A 22,390-nucleotide genomic window follows, 5' to 3' on the forward strand; every position below is an offset into this window, starting at 1 on the left:
TTTGCCCAAGGGCAGAAACACTAGCACTCTGCAGCATTTAAAAGCTATGTTGGCAGGTAGCTTAAATTATTTTTTTAGTACTTGTTACTCACTATTTTGCTGCAATTAGTTCTTTTTAGCCTATGGCCCTACTGTTGCTGAAAAAACCTACCCTGAAAACAAACAGAAAAAACAAATTAAGCAGAAGATTTTTTCATAACAGAGTTCTCTATCTGTACTGGAAGGCATTTTAAATCAAACTGTAACAAGGCTTCTTAGAAGCCTAGCTGAAGTGTCAGGGCCCCATCTAACAAAGAGAAGAGTTCAGAGCTCCAGTTGCTCCAACAAAACATAGATAGTGCAATATGAATGCATAAATTGTACTATTATGTGCGAAAAAACATACATAATAATAAAACATATAATTTTATGTTTATAATTTTATCTATGCAATTTTATTATATATTATTACATAAATTTAAAAATTGATACATTATTAAGAAAGTAGAAGACTCAAACCAGAACACTTGAAGATATGCAAGAAACTACAATAGACTCCAAGTGAAAACCCAAATGTCACTTAAGCAGGAAAGAGAATCTTGTGGGTAAGATACAAAGAAGCTTTTTTCCTCAGGGGTGGGTAAGTCAAATCATTTTCTCTGCTCCAGTTCTCAAATACTTCAGTTGCATGCCATACCTCCTTTTCTCCAGCTTGTCTTACTTATTTATCTTAAACTCTAGTTTCTTTTTTTTATATACAACACAGCAGTTTTGTGATGCAATTTATGGCTACTACTGACTGTTGCCAGACAAATAAAGTGATAAATTGCAACAAAAGGTCCACTACTTAAACCTATACATACATTTGAATGAATCAAGTACTTTTGCATCAAAGTTGCATCACGACTGGTAAAAAATTTGGATTGTTCCAAAAAGACACCAGTTCTATCACTTTAAAATCAATGCATGCGTATAATGATGCCATCTTGCACAGACTTGGGAGTTCTCAAAATTGTTTCCTTCACAGGAGTTTAATACAGGAGAGAAGGAAATAGGCTAAAGAATACATGCAATATTCTTGTAAATCACATTCACTAAAACCTAGACTGTTTCCTGAAGAAAATATACACAGCCAAATGCCTACAAAGCTTGTGTGGGCACAATTTCAGTTGACTTTAGAAGATCTAATACATGATTTGACAGATAGAATTGGCTTGTCCTCAAAAAGTAGCCTTCAACTTTTTTCAACTTAAGAAAAAAGCTCGACAAAAAACTTCCTGCCTTGGAGCTATACACATCTCAGTTTTTCAACTGTGCAGAAAGCATTCCTGGGTTGATATGGACAGAACCACATAAGGATTTCGTGTGTGGACCACCTTCTGTATTTTAGGAAGTGCAGTTAACCACAGCACATACACATGCGTACACACCAAGAAAATCTGTGCTTTCACTGGAAACAAAAATAAGGATGCACAGAAAGATGCTCACACACCCATAAGTAATAATGAATATCTAGCATGACCCTACGCTGGCTTGCTTTTCAAGGATGTTTAATTACCTATTCTCATTTCATATCTGAGTACCCATGGACATGTCAGAGATGGATTGCAATATATCCAAGCAAAAACAGCATGGGAAAAATGCAACAGTTTTTTGCAAATGAATCCAGCCCTTACCAAAACTAAATTCACTCACATTAGCTGTCAAAATGCTATGCTGAAATAAAAACCATCATCAGATAGGTGATAGATCATCAGTAAAACTTATGAAGGAAAGCATTTGAGTTTTATAGTGCCATCATGCTACCTTGCCTGGGAACTGCTTCAGGCTGTTATGGTACTACGGAAATTTTGGAGAGCTCATTTTTGATATGGGAATATTTACAAAATTATTTGAAATGGCAAAGCAGAAAGAACAAGTATTCTGAGTAAATAGTCTTTAGACTGCTTCTCTCATTATCATGCAAATCTAGCTAGTTATTTAACAAAATTATATTTTGATACTGGATTCTGTTTTTAAGGCTTCTCCAAGCACTATTCCTTTCATTACTAAGGATACAATTTTACACACAGTAAAAATTGGAATACATTTTTGGTAGGAGCAGAATTATATACAAAATATCAAAATAGTAAACTGTATTACAACAGTGACCTAAAGTTTATTGTAAATTTACATTTTGTTGTCTTTTGCAACGTAAATGAAGAAAGCAGATACAGAAACGGTTTTGAATTTCATCACTGAATTCTGAAATGACCACCCCACTCATTGAATATTTGACCACTCCTTTTCAATGACCAATTTTTGTAGGCTATAGAGTCAGGCAATATATCATTTTACCACTTGTTACTTGGGAAAATAAACTGCGATAGTTTGCATTGATTGAACAGAGCTTTTCATTGAAGTGAAACCAGGAGGCATAACTTCCCTACAGATCAATCTCTTATACTCAGTCATTTAGAAAGACGAAATCCTTAAAGGGCAGTATTTCAAACATGCACTGAGGAAAGCTGTGTTACTGAAAGGTAAAAAATATTGATGCTTGTTTTTCTTTTACATTAGAGGTGGCTTGGCTTTCTAAACAAGAATACAAAATTTTGTTTAAATTTGCGTGTTTTAATTCCTCAATATGCAAAGAAAGCACACTTAGCAAAGCAGTGAAACAGGTCTGAAAATACAGCAGCTTGATACAGCAAGTATACACAGAACATACGATTGCTGTAGAATTTATACATTGACATTGATACATACCTTATGGCCCAATTAACATCTCTTCTGAAGACAGATCATAAAACTGATGCAAAAATCATTAATTCATTAATCATTAATTAATTATAATTACTGTAATTTTAGAAATTTAAGCTTTCATTGATATTTACAAGCCACTTTTCATGTAATGCCTAGATAATATGATAGATCACATTTCTCTCTTTGACTGCTTATTATAACCGGTTCAGTTATTTAATTACATGAGACATTCAAAGTAATTAAAGAAATTCCTGGGAAACATCTGCTTTCTGCTATAGAGTGGCAGACAGAAAAGGTGTCAGTGACACTTCCTTATTTGTAAGATATTTCACAACACCAGCTTGTTCTATTGACCCTGAAAACATATATAACTCTAACATTGCTCTAACTTGTACATTTTACACTTCATATTTTTAAAGATGTGTTATTGTTAACGATTGAGAGTTTTACCTTGTATCACTCATCCAATAGGAAGAAATTTAACTGGAACTTGTAACTGTGCTATACAGGTAAGACAGGTAAGATTGCAAACCTAGCAACCTTTTGGTCAAAAGTCAAAATAACCAAGCAACAAGGCGGTTCATGCTTATGCCAGGCACCAGTTTTACAAAAACATGAGCTTTCTCATCCTTCTCTCCCTCTCCAGAAGGCAACCACATACAAAAAACACACAGCGTACAAACACTAACATTTCACTCTACAAGAGAAAAAGATTGGTAAAGATCATAGTGTAATGGGGTAGAAGAGGTTTTTTTGCATGATGGGAAATCTATTTCAAATTTCCAGCTCCAAAATAGATTCCAATGGTCTTTCTGTACCTAGTTTCTAATGTAATCCATGCACTCAGAATAGACTACGTTTTCTGTCTTGCCAAAGCCTGTCACAAAGCGATTTATGGCTAGAGGTGAGGTTGGCTAGGTAATGGAAGCATCAGATTTAGAGGCAATTAGCGCAGCAGGGAATCCATTGCACAGTGCGTCCTGGCCAGAGGTGTTGCTGACAAGACAACAGACAAAAGTGGGGTCAGGGTAATGACATGGACTGTAACTGGGGAATTGATTAGCTACCTGCCAATGTTTAGATAACTTACCACCAAACTTAATATCAAGAATCACTGCCAAAGTGAGGGTTAAGGTGGAAAAGGAAATACCCTATTTGATGATTGTTACAATTTAAGGTCCTCATTTAAATTTAACTTAAGTTTTGAAATATTAAAAGAGCTGAACTGCTTTGGTGACTAGAAACATAGAGACACTTTGAAACAATTCTAATTCCCTATAAGCCTTGGCAGAACTAAGGGATAATTTTAAAAATGATTAATAAGACAGTATTTTACTACCTTTAAGACATTCTGATAATTTCCAGGACAAGGAATGAAGGTACAGCCAGTATCTCTGATCAGGCCAACTACTATAGTTGGAATACAAACAACAAAACTGGTGGAATATATGTTAACATTGATAAATGGGAGAATACTATGAAGACCATTCCACAGTGGAGTAGAGCCAGTAAGAGGCAACGACAGCTGATATTTGAATTCAGCCAATCCCCTCAAAAAATACAGTTTCCAGGGCCAGGGAGACTCTGAAGGAAGAAGAGCATAAATTCTTTCAAACTTAGACACTCTTGCTTTCCCTGGCACATTTTAATGCATTCTTATTCTCTTAGATTGTTCACCTAGCCTTTACAAACAAAGAAAGAGCAGCAAGCACACAACAGTAAAGACAAAAAAGTCACAACACAGCATCACTTCTGTGACACAGTGACATTGTTAAGACTCTGGTATTATTTGTAGGAAGCAGATTTACAGAAGCCATGCCAAAAAGATTAGATTATTGTTTATAGGCCATAGAAATACTACTGTAGTTTCAGTTCCTAATAATTTCTGTTGTGAAATGCCAGACTGCTTAAGACTTAACTACTGCAGCAGACAATAGTAAGACTCAATAGACAAGAATAGTGAGTTATAATTTGAATTTAAGATTGTTAATCATTAGTCTACCTCAAAGCTTCCTTTAATGGCTTATTTTAAGTAATATTTAAATACTTCATAGATTTAAATACTTTCTCCAGTTTCACCTGACTTAGTTAAAAAGTATTTACCTTTGGCCAGTTCATAAGCCACTTGGATTATTCTTGACAAACCAGGCAGCGTTCATACCCTCCCAAATCAAAATTCCTTCCTCCTTCACAAATTGCACTGTTACCCAGAACTGCCACAGCTCCAAGCATGTCAGCACCTCTGATCTGCTGCTTCTCACATGGAAAACACTCCCAAAGTGAGAGGCTTTTTGCCATCCCCTGGCCTGGGCCAAAATCCCATGATTTTCCTACCCACAGACAAGCACCTCAGAGTACAGCCCACGCGCATCCATGTAACTACTCCACTAGCTCAACTCAGTTTGACATTTTCCCTTTGGCAGCAAGCTTCATCTTAATATTATGAACCAAGCTTGACTGGTAAAAAGTGTTGTAAAAGCTTATACACTTATTAAGGCAGATCTATGTTACCTACTGTTCTCCACAGACTTTGCTTTTCCTAGCTTCTGAAATTTGAGCTCACTTTAGCTCAAAACTCTACCCCTCTCGTCAAAGAGGATGCCACCTCTTACGTCCAGGCATTTTTCTCCTGCATCCTTTGAACTCATGCAATCTAATTTGCATGGCTCCTCAATGGGTGCAGACACCACAGAGTGCTGATTTCTGCACTGTCTCAAGTATTCACAAAGAAGCACTGTCAGAGTCATCATCTTCTCCTTAGTTAACTTTGTGCTGGGGCTGGGAAATAGGCTGATCACTTCTCAAGATGCTTTTCATGACTATTTTCTAATACCCTTTCACAAGAGCACCATCTCCTGTTGGTATGGACTCTTGCACAATGAACAATGCAACAACAGACAAAAGGGGAAGGGGAAGGGAAGATGCCTCATCCCTGAACTAGCTTGAAGGAAGATAATCATACTTGGCTGCCTTGTTTCTATAGGCTATAAATGTTTAGTAATGTCTAAGTACAAAATTACTTGATGCCCAACATCTGAAAACAAACAAACAAAAAAACAAAAAACCCTCTCCTTCCCATGCTACCATTCAATCTATGCACAGACAGTAGGAATTGCTGACTGAACCAACAGCTTTAAGTAATCTCGCTGGCCTAATCACATTACAAACTGCTCTTGCAAAAAATAATTTTGGGCACACTTCATGCTTCCTGGTCCTCTTTCCTTGTTTTCCATGGGAACTCTCTGTTTTGTACTTTCCTTCATGCTGCTCTGTTCTTAGAAAAGCTTGTGTCCTGCCTTCCCACAGCCTTCTAAACAAAAACACTCCAGGAACCCACTAATAACCATCTTTGCTGACTTGTTCTGTTCCACAGTTTGAACTGTTACTGTGCTCTGAGTTTTCTAACAAAGGTGCAAATCTTTAGAAATTACATGTATGTAAATGGCTGTTGAGAGTATCTGAACTTGCTTTTGTTAACAACCTTTAGCAGACTCCTTAAAAATAACTCACACTCCTAGAGTTCTGCAAACCACAAACTAAAAACCAGGATCTAATATAGTACAGGAAGACAAAGATGTCAGAGGAGCATCTAGCAAAGACAGCTTTAGAAGGACTTCTTGTATAAGATGGAAGATTATTCTTTTTTGGCAAAAGAAACATTAACTGAGAAATGTCACGGGACTTGAAACAGTTTGTGAATTTAGGACAGATTCAGTTCATAGTTATATGGGGGGAAGGGAGTAAGAGAGAAAATATATTCTGTACCAGGTGAAACAAACGAGTTGCAAGAGTTAAATAGCCCCAAAGCAAAGTGTCTAATTTTAGGTCACGACTGAAACCACCATTTTCATTTTGCTGAAGAAACCTAGAACATTTCTACTGGGAATGAACTCAGATTGTTTTTTTTAATGTCTGCCCACTGAATTAAAAAAAAAAACATTATTCTCATGTCTCTGGTGATAGCATTCTATCTCACAGGTTAGCACTGTTCTTAACATGGTCCCAAATTTTTCAAAAGTCTCCAATGAAAGCCAAACACTTTAAGAAGAATATTTACTATTAATAATGACCATTCTCGCCCCCTCACTCAATTTTTCAAAATGCTGTATAACAGTATGAAAAATAAAAAAAATTCAATAAAAACTTTTATGAACAGTTAAAATTCTTTTTACAGATAAGCATAAGAACAGATCATATCGAAGAGAATAGAAACCAGAGTTATGAATATGGGATTTATATGGATCACTCTGAAAAGACCCTTAAAAAAAAAACAAACATTCAGATGCTTTTTCAGAGTGCTCATTAGAGATTTCATGCAAGGTGAAAGGCTTGGCTGCTAGAGTCCACAGGAAGCAGTGTCACTGGCTGATAATAGATACAACAGTAAAATCTATAAAAGACCCAACAGGTAAGGACAAATGAGTAAGACGACAAGGTTGGGGGATAAGTTGATAACATAGTCCCATTTACTTTGTTTTATTTGCAATCTCATTTTTATCTCTGCATTTGAGTTTGGATATTCCTAGAAAATAATGAAAACAAACTGGCTAGTTCTGCTTTACTTTCTCACTTTTCCTTATCAATAATCTTACAAGGCAGTCAGTGTTTTAGCACAGAAGAAAAAATTCATGCTTTGACATCTCTAAAATAGATTAACACATTTATTCTCTGATACTCCTTTTACATGCATCTTTCACAGCTACAATTAGCTTCATAGCTTCCACCAATGGAAACACTAGCATATCTAAAAATAAGGGCTTACTTACTGAGCATTTGAAATACAACCACAATTTGATAGCTGATGTCGAAAATTTCCTTCCTTCTGACAGCCAGCCTTTAAATAACAGGATCTAATTTCCCCTTTAGAACATACAGAGAAAAGAAATCAGTTAAGTGATGTGATCATTTGTTTTACATATAAAATTTATCAAAAATGTATTTTAGGTCAGGAATATTAAGATAGGTAGATTTCATTTTGGAAATTAAGCTTGTTTTAAAACTTCAGAAAACAAATTAACCCTCAAACAACTGGAAACCTGAGATAAATCAAAACAGAAATTATATTGAAAATCTGATTCCTTTTCCCAGTGCAGAGTACGAGACTCCATGAGAGCAAAGAAAAGGAATCCTACTCAAAAGGATACCCAGAGAAACAGATTTGCTACAGGCTTATGCGTTCCACAGTCATTTATAGGTATCTGAAATAAATGTAAAGCCCATCTACCAATATAAGTTCATTGTAAAATACAAAATTATTATTAGAATTTTTCCTTCAGTTTGCAGAGGTGAGGTCAGGAAGAGCAAAGCAGTGAAAAATCAAGCTAGAAGTACAGCCACTGCTACTCTCCCCTTGCACACCTACTGAACAGTAAAGGGGCACTGTTCGTTAAGCCAGAGGTCATGCCATCGCCCTGCTTGGCAGCTGTTCTTAGCCCCACAGCACACCAGGAGCTGCAGGGCCAGCAAGAAAGGGTGGAAAAGAAAACATCTCTGGGGTCATGAACACAGCTACCGCTGGTACTCTTTCCGTACTGCTTTTGAAGGCAGCTTTAAGGGAAGTAAGGCTTTTGCGACTACTGACATTCAGAGGTATTTGGCCAGTAGCTCACAAAGCACTACATGGAGTTCAAACAAACCACCACCAACTATATTACAGCTTCGACCTCTAGTAATAGCTGTGGAGCAGCTGCGTTCCAGGCACAGGCATTGAGAAAGACTAGTTCACTCATTAATTCTCTTGAAAGAGGTAGCAGACCATGACTCTGAATGAGAGCAACCCCAGTGTTATCAGAGACAGTTCAGTCTGAGCCAGCAACTATTCACACTCATCTGAAGGACACAGCAGTCAAAAACAGGAACATTTTGCCCAACCATCCCTGTGCATAATTTCTCATCAGGCAGAAAATGCCATGGGTTCTTCAGCAAAGACATGCCTAAGTCTGCATTTCTTGAAGATGATGTTTGAAAGACGGATCAAACCTCTGGCAGATATGGCACTGTGCAAACCTCAGGTTTGAGATGGTTCCTGTTGTGCTTTGAACTCTCCAGTTATTTCTGATCTGACTTGAAACTACTAAGCCATTTTCTTTCATGCACACAGGAAACGCCATCAGTAACAGACAAGAATTGAAATATCTTTATAAGGAGTCCACGATTTATTTAGGAATTTCTTCACACATTGTAATTATTCCAACTACAGAAACTCACCATTTTCATCTATGAACACATGCATTGCATCCACGGATAGCTCATCTTGTACAGACGCCTCAGGTCCACTTATTACTTGCAAGACAGAACTATCTTGCTGAGAAGTTACCCGGTAGATAATCTGCCTTTGCCTGTTGCCCTGGTAACTTGACACAAAAATGTTTCAAAACTACTATGAGGAACTTTTTTCTTGTTCTCAATAAGACAAAAAGGAAGAGAGGTTAATTAAAAGTTTATGTCATTTCTACTCAGTGAAACAAAACAGCTTACATCATATCTTTGAAGTACAAAATTGTAAAGTAAAATGGCCTTACAGTGCTGAAAATTTGGCAGGCTCTGGTAGCACCGGACTAGTACTAGCACGATCTTGGCTTTGTACATCTGATCTTTCCTGTTTAGGAAGTTGCTCACAGTGCTTTTCTGTTCCCACCATTTCTTCTTTTCTCTCTATCATCTGGCTATCTGGAAAACAGGGCAGTGAAGTAGAGCCACTCTCCACGGATGACCATCAAGAGTTTTGTTCATTAACATCTGAACAAGAACATTTTAAAGAGGAAAGCTAAACACTGCAACAATTACTCATTTTATGAAAACCATTAAAATGATTTAAGCAATATAATCATATAAATCTGAATGAGGAGGTATTCTGACTTAGGAAGGCTATGTGAAAGGGTTGTTTCAAGAAGAGACAATGGAGCAATGGATAAATGAGAGACAATTATGCTTTGCTTCTTCTATTATTCCAGAGGGAAGTAATCTGTCCCTGCTCTTTCACAGTAAGAAGTTGCTTCCCTGGAGGCCCTAATTGGTTCCCTAGCTTGGTATACAGACAGAGGAAAAGCAAAAGCACTGGCCCATTCCCCTGCTACAACAGGAAAAGCAGCACCTCCAAGAAAATAGAGCTCTAGTACAGGAGAGCAGGTAACTGCTAACACCCCTGACCTACCCCCTCAAACCTGATGCAGGATAAAGGACAAACTGGCTAAATGATTTCACAGTAGATTTCATGTTTGGAAAATGCTGAACTATAGGTTTCAAAATAGGCATAACTGATTTGTCCTGTTTCTACTATTTTGAATGCATCAATTACATTACCTCACTACACATGTAAATCATTTACTTATATGTGTATAATTTTCTACTGGTAGTCTCTTTTAGTTATTAACATTCATGTTGAACAGAAAATATTTTGCAACCTTGCTTCGACTGTAAGCTGAAAAAGTTATCAGTTAGGATTTGAAAGTGCATCTAGGATAGTGGTTTCATCACCACCATAAGCAGCCACACAATTTTATGCTTTAAATGAAAAAGGCTGGGTTTTGTTGTGCCTGACAGAGATGCTGCAGTAAGCCCTGTAGCTTCTTGTACTTAGCAAGGTGTATTGAAATGTATTTACCTAGATTTCTTGCATCCCTGCTGTTTAAACGCCTTAGAAATCTAATCATCCTAACCCACAAGAGTCACCAGTCAGGAAATAGTGTTGTCATAACTAAGATGGTCTAAGGATAAAACAGATTCCATGCTTGTACAGAGACATAATACCTTTTATTAGACCAACTGATATCACTGAAAAAAGCAGACAAGCTTTTGGATGCACAGATCAACTTCTACAAACAAACCTACCTTAATGAGTTAAGACATCTCTATACTGGTTTCAATTCACAGGACACACCCCTCTAATATCCTAAAATCCCAGACACTCGCGCAAGTTCCTTAGCTTTGCCACATAACCAGTGCTCATTGTAGACATTCGCACTTATTTTTTGGAAAAAACAATCTAGTGGAAAAATTCAGTTTTGGAAAAAACAATCCTTTTTTGGAAAAAATAATCCAAAAACAATGCATGAGAACAATTTTAATTGTGCCATCGCATCTTGTCCCAGCAGGTCTCAGCCCTAATGTAAAGTACAACAAGCAGCACCAAACCTGAAGAACCTCATCAGGGCCACAGACTGTAACTAGATGTTTAACATGCCAGGGTACCAGAAGCAAGAGAAGGCGGGCAGTAAATATACCACCCAACTCTTGCTTGAAACAGCAGCGTTCCTTCAGCTTCCATGAGGAGAAATCTTTCTACAACCCTGGCAATGTTCTCAGTCTCTTGCTACCTTTCTGCAGCAAATGACAATCATGGATTTTGATTTCTTGTGCAATAAGTATAATAAGCATAAGTTTGTTCAAAGGAAATCTTCTGTATCCTGTTGTGCATGGACACAAAATTCTATGGGTGCTCCAGACCTACTTTCTCCTACTTAAGAACCATGTGGGTGGGTGACGTTTTTCTTCTTTCCTAATTAAAATTTTAAACTCCATTTTAAGCTGAAACTGTGCCTTATTTAACTGTGGTGTTACTGAAGCATCCCCATAATCATGTAACTGTACCTGAGGGACATGAAGAAGCCATAGACACCTAATCATAATCATTTTCTTAAAGACTATTTAAGCACTAAAATCATTGATAGTGATCAGAAATTTTGGTTTTAATAATCTAATTGGTCCCATATTGTCTAAAACTGGCTCTAGGGCTGGAACAATTAACAAGATTTTTTAATTTGATTATTTAGTGGCTTTAAAAAATGCCTCTCTCTTTTCCACTCCAAACCACAAGCCTTTCAGACTTCTTTCCCCTGCAGTGGTAAAGAGCCATAATAGTAACAACATAAATAGTACTGCTTCTTACAGGTTTTATATGCCAATCAGACAACATAATGGTGATGAGTACTTCTAGCACTGGAAAGATAGGCCATGATGGGTTTGTGATGGGTTTTCATGATTCCTACTCATTTTCTTCCAAGTGACTTACTTAAACGGAGATAGAAGTGTCTAGACTAGGAGCACTCTGCCAGGGTACGTAATGAGCTCTACATCAGCAAAACACTCCTTGCATGAAAATTATGCTGGCAAAGCTCAACTTTAAGTTACTGGGGAAAATATTTTCCAAGAGTAAAGGAAGAATAAAGGCACAGTATGTCAGTATATCTGCACCTTCACTGTGGCCTTGGCCAGAGCTATTAGTCAGGATCACTGCTCCACACACCTCTGATGTACACATGGCTGGCCAGCAGAAGCCTCAAGTACAGACCTGGGCTTAGCAGCTAACTTCATAATTTAGCTGGGAATTATACTCCCTATGACTGAAATCTGATCAGTGGAACTATCAAGATTCATGGCTACATCAGGCTTGAGGAAGGGTGATTCAGAAGAGTCCTGCACAAACAACTGAGGCTTGGGCTGTACACCATTTTCATATTTTGGTTAAGCATAAGATGCATCACTTAGTTATCCCTACCAACATAAACATATTTCCTATACGGGAATAAAAGACCTCTCTGTAAACATTTTCAGCTTTACCTACACTAAAGGGTTTTAACAGCATAGCAACATTACCTAGAACATAACATACCAATGCTACCAAATGAGCCCCTAATATAAATACAGTCCCACTGCCAAAAATTTCCTTTGCTGTGTAACTTTTTCACTTGTGAAACTGATTTTAGGTATCCCAAATCACCTGTGTACATAAGCCTTTGGTCCACACCAGGATAATACTGAAAGAGGTTTTACAGTTTAAATGAAGCAGCCTTTGTGCAAACAATAATCAAAATACTGACAGCTAGTTATCCCAACTTTAAAGTTACCTTACCTTATTCGGTAATTAGAATGAAATTTTATTGAACTGTGACATTTCTCCAAATCTTTTTTCTACTTCATACTTTTTCTCCAGAGTCTCCCAGACTTTTTCCCGTGGCTTGTATGTGCATACCTCTACCCCAATCTCCACAGCTCATTCTTGTAAAGTAAAATGCCACTGTCATAATAATTTCAAATGCCATCTGGTTTGAAATCTGGTCAAGCAGAATTGAGCTAATTAAGCCTGAGTCTCTTCTGTTCTTTAATTGCTCTGTTGCAGAATCTAGTCCTTTCCACAAAACTATGTTCCTAAATAGAAAGTTTCATTTTAAAATATATTTGTTGCCCATTTGGTTGCAGAGACAACTGATTTCAAATCTCTTTACACTCTTGTCAGTACCTCACATGAAACAATAGCTTTAAGAGGTATGAACTGTCCCATTCATATCTCTGGGGAATATAGGACAAAAAAACAATGTTTTAATTGACATTCCTAACCCTTTTTTCACTGATTGTTTAGCAGAAACATCTAACTTATGCACTTTATCCACAATCCAAAATTGCCTATTATTCCCCAAATCATTAAAAGAAAAATCTGACATTAAAGCTGGGCACCCACCAGAAGACAGCAGCCCAGGGAAACTTGACACAGTCCAGAAACTGCTGTAGAAGTTCAGTATGGGCACTGAAGAAGCACACAGGAGCTGAACATTAATCCTGAAGCAGTAGGAAAAACTAGTGATACTGACTGTAACAGGACAGGGAAACTTAAGCACAGAAGTGACTTGCTCAAAATAATCTTTTTAGGTCCACAGCAGAGCTGGAAATAAAATCAAGGTTTCTGAGCTCACAGTAAGTAGTCTAATCACTAAACCTAACAATTATGTCAGAATACAAACCTCTGAAATACCCTCATAATTTCTTTACAGATGTCAGCCTGCCCTTGAACGTATTATTATCTCTTTGATTTAAAGACTGAAATTTTAAAATCTCAGCCTGTCAAGCTTTACACATTGAGCATCAGATGCAGAGAACTGAGTTCTTCACCCCATTTTCCTCCATCCAAAGGGGGGCATCAAATGCCACATAGTCTCCCTCTGGCGCATGGAGTGAGAGGGGACAGGACACTTAGCAGGGTTTTGTGCTGAAGGTGCTACTTGTTTAGCAGCAAACTCCCCTACTGCAGCCTCACATCACGGCTGTTATTTGAATAGGTAACTCAATGCACAAGACCCCTCTCCCTCATTGCCATATGACAAGCTATAGCCCTCTCTCTCACATGGGGGGTGGGGGGGAAGAATCTAAAAATACCCATAGAAGTATGTTTTAACTTTTTATAGGAGAAGGATAATTGCCTGGGATCCAGAAGAACTCACTCAAGGTTGTGGTTTGTGCACTGCCCAGAATGATGAGTACCTTTTCTAAAAAGAGCCTGCAAAACATCTAAATTCAGGTCAAGCAGTTCTGGTTTCTGTTCTTCCGTGCAGGTCCCCACCACTCCCATGACTGGTTTTGTTCCCCGGGTGATAACATTATCTGTCCTAGATTCCAAGTCAACTGTGTCAGAAGAGACAGCACATGAGCCTTTGCCCTGCATAAATCTGACGTACAGCTGCTCTTACTCAGCTGCAGATATGTCAGGGGAGCCAAAAGCATAGCAATAAACCTGGCTTTCTCTATGCATCTCAAAGACTGAAGAAAATTTGCAGTTGCCCTTCAACAGGCTTTCATTATGTGGGTGGTGAAAGTTTGATTCAAAACTGAAAGGACAGTGGCCTGAAAGTCATATTTAGCAATGGTGTCAGTGGTACTTTCTTACGATTCAAAAGAGATGGGCTGGAGACAGAACAGCTCTTAGACAGCTTTTTTATGTAGCATATTTTAACACATTAAATCTGGCATCCCTGATGGGGTTAAGCAAGGCTAATTTCCTTGTATTGCATTTTACTGAGCTGTCTATTGGCAAAGGCTTTTGCGGTCAAGACAATATATCTTCTGCTTCCACACAATTCACAAGTATGTGAAGTAAGCATACATACAGAATCAGCTCTGACATTGACTCATGTTCAAGACTGTTCTGATTAGCAAGTTTCCCTGCCTTCTCCAAATTATGCAAAATATCAGCTTTCTTACACGCAGCTCTGAATATTTAGCTTTCCAGGAATTTGCCAAGTTTCTCACGTTTCCTAATATACACCTCTGTGCAGGGCACTTCATGCTCATTTGAACCAGACACCTATTATTAGCCTTTGCCAATTAAGTGGTTTGCAAGGTTAAAAGAACAAGAAACAAACACAAACAACCTCCGCCCTCAAAATCTCCGGCACATAGCTTGACTTGCTCTATATTCCCCACACACACACACTGGGTTTTTTTTGAACTACCACTTTAATGTGGGAATAATATTTATCCTGATTTGTTCTAAAATGCTATTGTGTTAAAACAGATTTGTAATTGCAAGACTGTAAACAAATTAGAGGTTTTCTCATTCCTAAAATTAAGTCCTACTTTGGGGAAGCAGCCAGTAATGACAGCAATTTATTTTAGCAAGCAGCACATTCTGACTTGACTGGAAAACTAAGTCTACTTGCTTTTAAAAATAACTGCCTTTGAACTACCTCTCTCCAGCTTAAAAAGCTCAGATTCAAACTCATTTTCCCCACAGCACCACTATGACGAGGTCTAGGAGACACCACACAGCAACAGAAGCCACAGCTTCTGTTCGTGTTCTTGAGTGCTCCAGTTTTCCTGGTCCCAGCTCCTCTCCCAGGACAACAGGGGCTGAACCAGCATCAGCTCAGCGCACCCTAGAAACAGGCAGGACAGCTCAACTATGTACACATGTAGCTTAACTTCACTAAACATACAGATGGAAAAGTAGGAAATTCAGTCCTGGTCACTTAAAGTAACAGATTGGTTTGAGGGAAGAAATTTTGGTACGGATTTCAGTAAAAAGAACTGTGTTTGCTAGGTCTACAGCCTAATGACTACACACACATTAATGGAGTTTGGGGGTGGGGGGAAGGGTGTTGTCAGTGGGGAATCTATGAATTCATCTGATTTATTCTGGTCACTTGTTCCTTTCCTTTATGTAGTTAGTCTTCCACATTCACAAGGGTACTTGTCTGAAAGCCATTTATAGATTAGCTACACTTTTTTTACTTACCCCTAAAATTTTATCAGTTCAATTAGGCATCTATCTTTTCCAGCTAAGTCACATCACACAGAAGTCAAATTCTTGTGAAAATATTCTTTTTGTTATGGCTGAGGGGTAGCAAAGATCCCCATACACTTGCCACAACCCTTGCTCTGTTGCATGGGGAGGGCAGGGAGGCAACTCTTCCATCCAAGTGACCCTTGGTGGGCACAGTGCCCATGGAGGAGCTCTGTCTGGGCGCTAAGAGGGGCAGTCGCTCAGCAATGGATCAGCTGAGGAGGCCCAAGTCAAAAGAAAAATTGCTCAGTACGTGCCTCAGGAAACCGCAGAGTATGGACTGGAGCCAGCTGGGCAGACTGATAAACTAGATAGAGCACAGCAGAAACTACTTTGCAGAACAAACAGTCAGAGAAGCAGAGATGGGTAAGATTAGACTGACAGATCAGAAGAGAGGCAGTAAGTCTACAAGAAGCGAAATTTGACTAGGCAATATAGAGGAGGAGAAGTATAGGAGAACTGAATACAAGCTGTGGGGAGGCAATGACTTTAGGCGAGCTAAAGAGAGTGGAAAAGACTAGAAAAGCAACAGCGTGGACTGCTAGGAAGAACAGAGGGAAAGACAAGAGAGAAGTAATATGGAACGTAACGCAAGTAGGGAAGTAGCATAGGAGAGAAATAGTGTGGCTAAATAGAAAAAGGGAAGAACAGCAGAAGTCACAAAACCAGAAATATAAAATGGAAGGAAAAATGGACACGAGTGAAAGGTGGAGCAAGACAAGCAGGTAGTACATTTGATAGGACAGAGCAATAAACAGAATTAGGAAAGGAAGAGTGAAAGGCAAATGAAATCTACAGGAAAACAAAATCTATTGGGAAGATAAAAATATCTACTTACTTTTTCTTAACAAGGTAAAAAACATGAATTTCACAGTTGTTTTTTAAAAAAAAGTAACAAATTTTGAAGTCAGTTGTGAATTTTTTTGTGCAATGAGAGGCTGTCGATGTAGTTGGGGAGAACAGCTTCCCTAGAGCCTATCCTTGGAAAGGGATATGATTCTAAAACAAGAGTGAAGCGGTTTTGCTGAGCTCCGTTAAGTTCCTCACATTCAATGGAAAACAGGTTATTTAGATTACTTCCTCTTAGGCTGTTTTAGAATATATGTTAGTAAGGAACAACTTATTATAGGATCTAAGGTAAACACATAACATTTTTGAGAAGGGGAAGAAGTGGGGTGTTGTATTTGACTTTGGCCCGCATCTTCTAAAACAGGAAATTGCACCGATCACTTGGCAAGTTCTCTGGGATTCCATACACCTCTACTGCATGTTATCTCATATCTTCAAGGAACAGTCCTGCCAGTTTTGCCTAGAGTTGATAAAGCAGTTACAAACAATATTCCTTGATAACAGAAAGGAGGCAGAGGGGAAGAGAATTAGCAAAGGTGACAGCATGAAGAATACAAATTAGAACAGGTCTATCTATAGAAATGTTATAAATTGCAGTGCATATATGTCTTTAAAATACTTGTTTGAGATTTTCTTGAACAGTAAATGAAAAGTAAAGGAAAGTCCTTTCAATTAAATGGAATCTTGCAAGAAAAGATACTATTTTTCATTAAAATACTACAGACCTTCACTGAAAACAACCCCCAAACTTTCTTCTTTAAAACACATATTTTCATTTTAAGCAACTAAAAATCAAAACTCTTACCTACTAAGAACAAATTGATGATATTTTTAAATATAAACCAACCACAACTGTCCAGGAATTATAAGAACGTGTGTGTCCATGCACATGTGTGTTAAAAGTTAAACCATCAGCAATGACAATTCTGCTTTTTAAATACTTGCAGACACACAGAAGACTTCAACATCACAGAATCACAGAGTGGTTGAGGTTGGAAGGGACCTCTGGAGATCATCTAGTCCAACTCCCCTGCTCAAGCAGGGTCACCTAGAACACTTTGCCCAGGATTGTGTCCAGATGGCTTTTGAATATCTCCAAGAATGGAGACTCCACAACCTCTCTGGGCAACCTGTTCCAGTGCTCAGTCACCCTCACAGTAAAGAAGTTTTTCCTCATGTTCAGACAGACCTTCCTGTGTTTCAGTTTGTGCCTGTTGCCTCTCGTCCTATTGCTGGGCACCACTAAGAAGGGTCTGGCTCCATCCTCTTTACACCCTCCCTTCAGATATTTATACACATTGATAAGATCCCCCCTCAGTCTTCTCTTCTCCAGGCTGAACAGGCCCAGCTCTCTCAGCCTTTCCTCACCTGAGAGATGCTCCAGTCCCTTAACCATCTTAGTAGCCCTTCGCTGGACTTGCTCCAGTAGTGCCACATCCATCTTGTACTGGGGAGCACAGAACTGGATGCAGTACTCCAGATGTACTCCATGCCTCTGATAAGATGGGCAAGGGCAGGTGCAACACTATAGCTATACTGATTTTTGTAAGAATTTTTTTCAGTATGCCAACAACCCAGGCCTGCCAAATGTAAGCTATTCTAGTATGAAATATTAGTCAGCTACTTGACCCTCACTGTGTTTAGCATAAGATTTTTCAAAGGAGTTTAAGAAACTAAAAATATTCAGAAACTGCAGCTGAAACTGCACACTGTTTCACTAAAACTTCTTGTCCTACCCAGCCCAGCCCTTCCCTGACCCTTTAAATAAAGTTCTCCCCTTGGAATTTGCCCTACTGCAGACCAGACTAAGTTGCCATAAATAATTAGTTCTGACTTGCTTATTCCAAGGGTTGTAAATCATGCATCATACCTCCAATGGGCCCATTTTCTTTCGTATTCTCCATTTTGACAGTGGATTGATTGGATGCCTTCATTTTTGAGGTATTAATGGACTCCAGGAGGGAGACAAACTCTAGAAAGTTAGATTCATTGGGCATCTGCCCTTCTTTAGCTTCCAGATCAGATTTAGAAGTTGGTAAGGTCTTTTCTTTGTCAGTTACCTCTATGAAACTCTTACTTAAAAGTACATCTGTCCCACTGTCTACACTCAGCACCCGAATGTGCCTCTTTTCCTGAGAAGTTCTGCAGGACTGTGGATCTAGGTTCTGTTGATCCTCTTTAGAATTGAAAGCCATGACCTGTATATTTTCAGAAGCATTCTCCTCATTTGGATCTGAATGGGTGTTAGTGTCTAAAGGAGTATTTGCTGGATTGCTGTGCTCCTTTACTGCATTGTCTGGATCACCAGATTCATAGCCAGAACACTGGTTGGATGAGAGATCTGTCTTTAAAACTTCCGGAGTTCTTTCACTTCCACTGACCTCTGGACAAGTCTTACCTTTACTGTCATCAGACAAATCAAAAGTTATAACAGGAATTCTGAGCTGTTCATTAGTTTGCTGACTCTGCTGATCCGCTGTAATTATGCTAGAGCTGAGGGCTGAGCTTGATCTCTCAGTACCCAGAGCCCTTAGACAGACAGAGCCTGCTAGGTCACTGAGGGTATTTGGTGTACTACTCATTGTGATAACAATTTTAATGGGCTCACATAGTTGGCCTCCAGGAAGAGAGTTGTCAACAACAGCAACAGCAGTCTCATTGTCTGAGCAGTCAAGGTCCTCATTGGTATTATCAGCATTACACAAACTTTCCACATGGTCGGGATCTTTGGTTGCAATGGCATTGCAATGTGGGTAGCTACTGGTAAAGCTTGCCTGGGGTGATCCATCTGGCAAATTCTCTCTTTTGTAACTTTTTGGATTACTCAAGTGATCTGAAATAACTGAATTTTCACTGTCCCATGGCTCCGAAGAAACTCCAGTCCTTAAAATGTCACCCTGTGATGGAGAAACATTGGAGAAAATTTTAACTACATCCCTGTCCACAAGAATATCTTGTGATCCATGCTGTCCAGATGACTGTCCCTTCTCTCCTTTTTCATTTATTCCATTGCCAGAACTTGTTTCCATAGCAGCTGGTTTTGCCACTATTGCTGATGTGGTGGAACCTGAAGCAGAGGCTGTAGAAACGGGTAATATATCTGCTTTGATACGGGGTGAGGTAGATGTAATTGGTAGTGCAGCCTGCTCTTCTAATACTGTAACTCCTAACAAAAACATACAGGAATTAGGCCTCACAAATAGGAACACTATGTATTATTGAGCTACAGCTAGCAAAAACTGTTAGAGAGCAGAGTGACGGAAGCACAAATAAAGTAGATGATTACAGTAATTCAAAAGCAAGGATCTTAATGGTTAGCTAGATGTGAAATACTATGAAAGCAAGCAGAGTAGCATTGATACTGCTTTATATGAGAATAACCATCAGAATGGTTAAACAAGCCATTTTATTGTGATGATAAATAGGAATTAGTGTTTTATGTGAAGTTGTGTGCATACTGTAAATCATACTAATAAGATTGTGTCCTGAGATTAAAAGGGTGTTCACATGTATGAAATCTGCTTTTCTAGCCTTTACCTGGAACCCTTTCAGGTCAAGACAGGTATAGCAGCATGTCTACTTAATTTAAATAATCAGAATAACCACTTCTTCACAAGAAATAGCGAACATCAGAACTAAAATGTTTTACACAGAATTATTCTCACCTAGGGACAGAAGAAAAAAAATAAGCCAATGTGGCAAAAGTTAGTTACATTACCTAGTGCAATACCTAAATGGTCCCATAGAATATAGTGATCAACCTTCACAAAACAGAAAAATCATGAAATATGCTGAGACATCTCAACAACTGGAACTGTAGGCAGAACATGTCTGGCTGGAAACATCTATGCTAATGAGCTAAGGATCATTAATGGCAAGAGGAGTCTACAGTCAGATGACGTTTAAAGGCTTTAAGATGTGAGGTGAGCTGTGGCTTCCTGTTTCAACGCCTTCCAGAGGGCACAGAGCTTCTCAAGAATGTGGGAGGAAAGCTTCTTCCATCTCCTCATATCAAAACAGGGAAGCTGCTTCCACACTCACCAAAAAGTTGTGGCCCAAAGAGCTTGGCTGACAGCTGAGAAAACTTACTCTGTTAGAATTCCCTTCAAATCATTTTCTTGAGCTTTTCCACACAGCTCTTAACATGGGGCATGACAGAACCTGCTGTGGAGTCGTGTGCCATTTTTTTTTGTGGCGAACAATGATTAAACAAAGGTTTAAAGCAGTTTATAAAGCCTTCAAGATACCTTTGAGATCTTCAATAGTTTCATGTGTTGGCAGCTCCTAAAAAGTAATAAACCACACAAAATTAGTATGGGTTTGTATTAAATACTGTTAGAAAAAAAAATCAATGCAATAGTCATCTAATCAGAGGTTAATTATAGTATTGGTAAGTTGCTAAACATGACTGAAATTTGGATATGTACCTTGCACAAAATGCTGGGGTGGGGGGGGAAGGAAAAAAAGGAAAGGAGGAGGAACAGAGATGATTATTGAGCAATCACGCTCCAAATTGCATCACTGCAATTAGATTTGTGATGCTTGGAGAGAAAAAAAAAATCTAAGATTTTATAAAATACTTTGCAGTCCCTAATCCAGGTTTGGGAGGGGGGTTGTCTTTTGGGTTGTTTTTTTTTTTTTTAATCATTAAGGAATAGAATGCATTCATCTGTTTCCCTTTTCCAGCTATATGTTTCCAAACCACTAAAATGAAGTGTTCTCTCCAGCACTTGGTAGCAATTTCTCATTAAAACACTAGAGGGGAAATCCATTAAATTATCTTAGAATCATTTACATTGCAAGGAACTTCTTGAAGTTATTTAGCCCTGCCCAACACACACACACACGCACACACACACACTCAAAGCAGATTGTTAGAGCAGGTCACTCAGGGCTGTGTCCAGTAGAGTGTTGGATATATCCAAGGATGGAGATTCCACAACCTCTCCAGATAACTTCTTCCAGTGTCTAACCACCCTCATGGTAAAAAAATTTCTTTAGATCCAAATGAAATTTTCCATGTTCCAACTTGTCTCCACTGCTTCTTGCCCTGTCACTGTGCACCTCTGAGAAGAGTCTGCTCAGTCTTCTCTATACCCTTCCATTAGGTAGCTGGAGACAGCAGTAAGCTCTCCTTTTAGCCTTTATAAGGCTAAAACATTTCATCAGCCTGTCCTCATATATTATGTACCCCTTTCCACAGTCATCTTGGTGGCTTTTGCTGGATTCACTCCAGCCTGTCAGCGTCTGTCTTGCACTAAGGAGCCCAAACCTGGGCACAATACTCCAGATGCCTACTTCAGCACTCCAAACTGAACAGCCCAGACTTATAACTAGAAAAAAGTTATTGAGACAAATTAATGTGCCATTTCCTCTCCTCTGGCTGACAGGCACAAAAAACAAGGGGAAAAATAAGCATCTCCTGCAAAGTCATGGCAGCATGCTGGCGGCAAGGAAAGAAGATTAGGTTTGACTAGACCTGACCTATACATTTGGAAATGGGAGATTGGAACAAGGTCCCAAGGAGAAATGAGTCTGCAGAGGCAGACTGGACAAAAACCAGAATACTGGAGGGACTGAGACAGAAACAAGGTGAGAAATATTTTACCTGATAAAAGAAAACTGTTAATGTCTGTGAATCATACAGATGCTACAAAAAGGTAAAAACACTCTAGAAAATGAGGAAATAATTCTGATTCAAACCAGGGTTTAAACAGTTTGCAGTAAATAGGGAGACAAAGGGGGGAGGGAGGGAATGAAGACAAT

General features: G+C 38.7%; 1 protein-coding gene across 1 annotated transcript in view; it reads right to left on the minus strand.

Annotated features, from left to right (window-relative positions):
* Nucleotides 1–22,390, minus strand: part of PCNX2 (pecanex 2) — a 166,267-nt gene that overhangs the window by 131,731 nt on the left and 12,146 nt on the right. The window contains exons 4-8 of the mRNA XM_067293462.1: nucleotides 20,872–20,908; nucleotides 18,495–19,790; nucleotides 9,246–9,393; nucleotides 8,932–9,077; nucleotides 7,491–7,584 (exon numbers count right to left, since the gene is read on the minus strand). Of these exons, the coding sequence (XP_067149563.1) occupies nucleotides 7,491–7,584; nucleotides 8,932–9,077; nucleotides 9,246–9,393; nucleotides 18,495–19,790; nucleotides 20,872–20,908 (1,721 nt within the window). The remainder of the gene's footprint in view (nucleotides 1–7,490; nucleotides 7,585–8,931; nucleotides 9,078–9,245; nucleotides 9,394–18,494; nucleotides 19,791–20,871; nucleotides 20,909–22,390) is intronic.

Source organism: Apteryx mantelli, chromosome 3 (genome assembly GCF_036417845.1).
Source record: "Apteryx mantelli isolate bAptMan1 chromosome 3, bAptMan1.hap1, whole genome shotgun sequence".
Lineage (NCBI taxonomy): Eukaryota > Metazoa > Chordata > Aves > Apterygiformes > Apterygidae > Apteryx > Apteryx mantelli.